The following is a 6307-nucleotide window of genomic DNA, read 5'->3' as shown; positions in this document are numbered from 1 at the left end:
ACAGATACACAAGTTTTTCCCTATAAAAGAGTAATGTATCTGTTCATTGCCTTTCATGTATCATCTGTTCACGTTGTATTCTCCATTAAAAATAAATGAAAGAGAACACATACCACACAAAAGATATGGGAATACTTATGTATCTGCTACCATCTGCTGACAAACAGCATTACTAACTTGATCTTAGTCAAACTTAAAGAAGCAACTCCTATTTCCCTATAGGAAAGTTTCCACTTTGCTACAGTGGCTGACAGTAAAAGCTCCATGAATTTCTAATTCAGCATGTTTTAGCTATAGTAAGCAAATAATTTCTTATCCACCTATCTTGTCTGCATCACAGATTCACCGCTGACCAGCATATTCCACTCATACAGCAGTGACTGCATCCTGCATTCTCTGAAGCCCTTCAGCTACTGCAGATAGTTTCTGAAGCCAATTACTGAGCAATTACAAGAAACTCATTCCTCATTTACAAAACACAAAACCATTTAATTTATTATTAGCTGTAAGACTGTCCAGACAAGTCACAGAATGGGTCAGATTGGAAGGATCACAGGGGCTATCTGGTTCAACTACGCTGCTCAAGCAGTGCCATCCTACAGCACACTGCACAGGATTATGTCCAAATGGTTCTTGATTATCTCCAGTGAGGGAGACTCCACACCCTCCCTGAGCAATTTGTTCCAGTGCTCGGTCACCCACACAGGAAAGTTCTTCCTCATGTTCAGGTGGAACTTCTGTGCATCAGTTTCTGTCTGTTGTATCTTGTTCTACTGCATGGCACCAGCAAGCAGAGCCTGGAAACATTGTCTGACATCTCCCTTCAGATACGGACAGACATTCACGAGGTCCCCTCTCAGTCTTCTCTTCTTAAGTCTGAACAGGCCCAGCTCCCTCAGCCTTTCCTCATAAAAGAGATGCTCCAGTCCCTTAATCATCTTTGTAGCCCCTCATCAGACCTGCTCCAGATGCTCCATGTCTCTCTTGTGCTGAGGAGCCCAGAACTGGACAAACCACTCCAGATGTGCCTCACCAGGGCTGAGTAGAAGAGCAGGATCACTCCCTGCAACCTGCTGGCAAAGCTCTTCCCAATGCACCCCAGGATACCTTTGGCCTTCTTGGCCTCAAGAACACACTGCTGGCTCATGGACAGCTTGTTAGCCACAAGAACACACTGCTGGCTCACGGACAGCTTGTTGGCCACCAGGACCCCCAGGTCCTTCTCCATGGAGCTGCTTCCCAGCTGACCACACCCCTGCCTGTGCTTGTGCACAGGGTTATTCCAGTCTTGTTTTCCAATCGACAATGTGGGATAAAAATATCTTTTCTCCCCTGGTTTTAATTTTAAGACAATGTTAGTAGAAATGACCACCTTTCTATCACCTTATTTAATTTTACAACACTTCAAGTGAAAGCCTTGATTAGCCTCCAGGTATTATTTCTGTTGAGAAAAGACTAATAAAAACCTAAAGGGGAAAAAAAAATTAAAAGCCTTTGTTTCAGGTATCTCACACTAAATTGCAGAAGTGTGACAGCGAAGAGAGCCCAGGTCACAATGATGACCTGTATCTGGCTATATGGTAAACTAAATTAAAAGAGTATCTGTAATATTTACTTATACATGCACTTCAAAACATTTTGAAAAAGAAAAAGAAGCCAAAACTTCACATCTGATAAGCCAAAATGTCAGAAAAAAAATATTTTAATGAAAGCTGAATGCGGAGGTATATATCAAAGTATTGTTTGATCAACAAATCTAATCCTTTAGATTAGATTTAGTTTAGTTGTTAGGATTCTGAGTTTGAAATGCTCTTTAAGTGGTAAGCCTTAAGAGTGGTTGGTTCTTCCAGACCTAGATACATTTAGCAAATGGAGTTACAAATTACGATGTTTAAGCTGTTCCCTTTCCATTGTAACATTTTTTTTTTTCAACTTCCAAAGTTAAAAAATGTGTCCTTGAGCTCTGCTGTAGTGGCAAGAGCAGGAGGGGGCCCCGCTGCCCCTCGAGGTTGGCGGGGGTCGCGGTGGGCACTGCTGGGAGAGAAGTAGTGGTTTTCATTTGACTTAAGGTCCTGCCTGGCGAGCTCAACTGTGTTTGTTTTTAAAGAACTCCCAGCTGGGCTTAAAGCTCTTTTTGTCTTGCACTTTCATCGCTAAAGCCAACTCTGGGTGTTGCTGAGAGGAGACCAAAAGCAAACACCAGTGCTGGGCCACGGACCCAAAGTGCCGAGTCCAGCGGGCACCCACAGACCAGATGGTGACACTGGTGGCCTCCCGACATCAAGCGCTGAAAACGCGACCAGAGCTTCTTCCCCGCTCCGAAAAGCCAGGGCTGCTTCTGTCAGCCACGCTCGGAAGGAACCACCGGGGTGTGCGGAGCCACCTCAGCCCGTCCTCGAAAACACGAGCCCATTTGCAATCCCTTCGCTTCGGGGAATGCGGGGCCACCTCAGGCTCCGCTGCCCCTTTCCCGCCATTGCCCTGCAGGGGAAGCTGTGGCCACCGAAGTCTCGCGAGATCTGGCGCTGCCGCCGCCGCCATGGAGGCGCCGGTGCGCGGCCCGCCGGGGCTGTCGGCTGTGCTGGCGGTGAGGGGGATCGGGGGCCGCCCGAGGGAGCGGGGCTCTCCGGCGGGGAGGGGGGAGGTCCTTGCTGGGGGCGCGCTCCTTGCCGAGCCTGGTGCGGGGGGCTCTGCAGGGCGCGGTCCGTGAGCGAGACCGGCCCGCGTTTGGTGCGGGAGGAGCGCCGGTCGCCGTGGCCGCCCGGCGACGCCCCTTCCCCGCCGCTGGCTGACCCGCTTTCCCTCTGCCCGCAGAGCACGGGACTGGTCCGAGCCTTGGCTGCTGGGGCTGGCCGCCTTCCACCTGCTCTGCTTTCTTCTGACGTGCGCGTCCCTGCAGCACCGCCGGGTGCAGGTCGGGCACTTCCTCTGCATGGGTGAGTGCACGGGCACACCGTGTGGTGCCGGGCACCAGAGCAGTGCCTGCAAATTCGTGAGTCTCTGCTAGCAGTGCATGTGTCTGTCGGCGATAATCTGCGATAGAACCTGCTATGACCTATAAATATGCATTTATTTTATTTGCAGGAAAATGTGTGAAGTAGTGACTTAAAACCCTGGCCTTAGTGAGGATCTGAGATGAGTAAGGTTTCTTGGTGGTCATTGCCGTGTGTGTCACGGCTTCCCAATGAAGTGTTGCTGTCCTGGAGAAGCAGAAAAGAAATCGACTGAGAGCCAGCAGTTGCTTTCTATTCTGCCTTGTTCTAATGCTGAATATGGTCAGCTTTAGTTTCTGAAGCAAGTTCACCATATGCCCTGCCGACAGCTGTGATAATGGCATGAGGAAGAGCAAGATTGGCTTGTACATTGCAGTAACAACTTGTGTTGTCTCAGGGTTTATCAGCCTGAGAATCCAGTGACCTTGCCTAGCCAAAGCAGTCATGGCTGACTGGCAGAACACGTACTAGCTTTGTATACGGATTTGGATTAGATGATTTATTACAAGCAGTTTACTTTTAAATCAGTATTGAATCTAACTTTTTTTGTTGTTGTATAGCAGGCTTAGTGTACTGTGCTGAATATATCAATGAATTAGCAGCCATGAATTGGAGGTAAATGTTTTCACTTTCATTTTTGAATAAAAATAAACAACATAACTTATAAGAAATAATAATTATTAATAGTATAATTTATTGTACTACTTAAAATCTGTTTATATGGATGCTTGTAAACTAACTGGTGAAAGAACTGAGAGAAAAGCAGAGTGCTGAGGTTAAGAGGAAAAGCATGTGAGCTTTGGGCTTTGTTTTTGTTGGGTTTTCTTTGGTATTCATGTTTAATAGCTGAAGTTAAGACCCACTTCTCAAAAATCCCACTGCTGCTTTATATACTTACTTATGTGTATAAAAAGCATTAAATTTGTCTGTTTTACTAAACATGTATACCAGAATCAAACTGATGGTTTATTTTGATGAGCATTGAATTAATCTTTACCTGATATGAGTGGAAGTTATGTGTTTAACACCACTTTATGCTGGCATCTAATTGTCGTCTTTATGTTTCACGTCAGTCATATAAGACCTAATTAGAGCTTTGCTACATTTCTTATTTTTGTTATCTTTTCTAATATAAGTTAGCAAAATACGTAGAAAAGTCATTTCAGATGCTTCAGAATAAGCATGGTTTGTGATGCACTCTTGTGATGTGCTCTTGTAGTCATGTTAGTAAGTTTTTGCGCATAAAACTATAAAGAAGAGAAAGACTGGTATTAATATTCATAACTGATGAGGTATTGACTGCCTCTTTTTTCTGACTTAATACAGTAGAATTCTGGCCTATGCTTGGTGATCTGAAGATGTGGGATGATGTGTACAATGTCCATGTAGAATAGTTGCTGGGAAAGTTGAATGTGTGAACTACACTAAATAAAGCTTCATCTTTCATTTTCATTGTCTTTCTTTCAGGCTCTTTTCTAAATACCAATACTTTGATTCAAGAGGAATGTTTATTTCACTTGTATTTTCAGCGCCACTGCTGGTGAATACTATTATAATTGTGGTATGTATGTGTTCATTCATGTAGGTGCTTTCATTAAATGGATAAGTAAAGGTATATGGATTAGTTGAATTTAATAATTTACTTACTTTTCAGGTCTCCTGGGTTTACAGAACTTTGAATGTAATGACTGAACTAAAGATGCTACAGCAGAGAAGGAAAACCGAGAAAAAAAAGTGAAAGTGCCAAACACTATTTTTCTTTCTTCGGTTGTAATAACACCTGTCCGGGTAATCAGTTCTTCTGCATGGGTATGCAGAAACAGAAGGATTTTTGTGCCCGATGTCAAGAGGACTTTGTAATTGTGGCTGTGGACACTGAGATGACAGCAGGTATCTACAGTACATTTGAATTGGCTGTGAAATTATGAAACTCAGTCTTAACAAGTCTTTGTGCCCTTCACTGTAAGATAGTTTTCCACCATGAGCAAGGCTAGTATTGATGAGACACAATCTTCCAATTTCCATTTGCCTGTGTATTTTTTAGCTATGTCTTTACTCTGTGCTTATCAAGTATCAATTCTTCTGCTGCTTAAGCCAATTGGAGCTGTGTGTGAATTACAGTAAATTAGAGATTTTACTCAGAATAACTCAGGAATCCATGCTTCTGTGAAGCATTTCACTTCTTTATAAATCAAGTTTCATACTTCCTATGTGTACTGTGTGCCAGTGGCATTTTATAAATAAAACTGTCCACTCACTGTATCTTAAATTGAGTTAATTTGTATTTATTTTTAATCAGACTTTTTTCTTTCTTTTTTTCTCATAAAAATTCCCAGTTTGGCAAATTTTCCAGTTTAATTTGAGTAAATAATTCAAAATGATCTCTGCATTTCTTTTAATTTGCACTTCATGTTTTTAAGGCTTCTAGATAAATATATTTTTTTAAAACTGGATGAAAATTTGGTAGTTTTATGCTTCTTTGTAGAACAGAAAGGAAAGGAAGAAATTTAGTAATGTTCTGTGTAATTTTGCTCCCTTTTTAATGCTTTATTTAATAAATAACTGAAAATTAAAACCAGGTAAAAATGAAGAAGGCTTCAGTTTCACTTCAAGTAGCCTGTTTTCATTAAATTAAGGTAATTTGTAATGGATGTGAGCACAGTGGAGACTGTCCATATTTAGTAAAAGTTGTATCTTTGTTTGGAGATGTACAGTTCTGTCTAAAATAGATGTCATTTAAGACATAGGAAAGATGATCTACAAAACTGATCTTAGACTAATGTGAAAAACATTTGGGTACAAAATTGCAGAGCACTTGTAAATTTATAAGTTAAGGAAGTATTTGTGAAACTAATTTTAATCACTTGAATAGTCTTCACAAGAGTGGAGATACGGACTTGAGGGAGAGAGCAGATGCATATCATACATAGATGCAAGTCTCCTAAGTAGGGAGAAAGTGAAACTCCTATTGGAAGGGCAGTGGAAGCTGTAACAAGGTCTGCCTGGAGCTTCTTCCGGGCGGAACATCTCTGGATTACACCCCTTCCTTCTTTTGTGTCATCTGCACCACTCAGCTTTGTGTCACTTGCAAACTTGCTGAGGGTGCACTGGATCTCACTGTGTCATTAATAAAGGCATTAAAGGGCACTGATGCCAATACAAGGGCACTGAGGGACACCGTTTGTCACTGGCCTCCACTTGGACTTAAGCAATTGTCTACAATCCTCTGCCTGTGTCCATCCAGCCAGTTTCTTATCCATAGAATAGTCCACACTTCAAATCCACACCTCTCCAGTTCAGTGATGAGGATGTGT

The 6307-nt window shown here is 42.6% G+C and overlaps 1 protein-coding gene across 1 annotated transcript; it reads left to right on the top strand.

Annotated features, from left to right (window-relative positions):
* Positions 1 to 2539: 2539 nt before the first annotated feature.
* TMEM18 (transmembrane protein 18) lies at positions 2540 to 5262 on the top strand. Its single transcript, XM_039569909.1, has 5 exons — positions 2540 to 2596; positions 2825 to 2936; positions 3554 to 3608; positions 4461 to 4554; positions 4648 to 5262. Exons 1-5 carry the CDS (start codon positions 2540 to 2542, stop codon positions 4729 to 4731), a joined length of 402 nt encoding a protein of 133 aa, XP_039425843.1. The 3' UTR covers positions 4732 to 5262.
* Positions 5263 to 6307: the final 1045 nt, after the last annotated feature.

The sequence above is a fragment of the Corvus cornix genome, chromosome 3, assembly GCF_000738735.6.
Source record: "Corvus cornix cornix isolate S_Up_H32 chromosome 3, ASM73873v5, whole genome shotgun sequence".
Taxonomy (NCBI): domain Eukaryota; kingdom Metazoa; phylum Chordata; class Aves; order Passeriformes; family Corvidae; genus Corvus; species Corvus cornix.
This window is presented reverse-complemented; position numbering and strand designations above follow the sequence as displayed.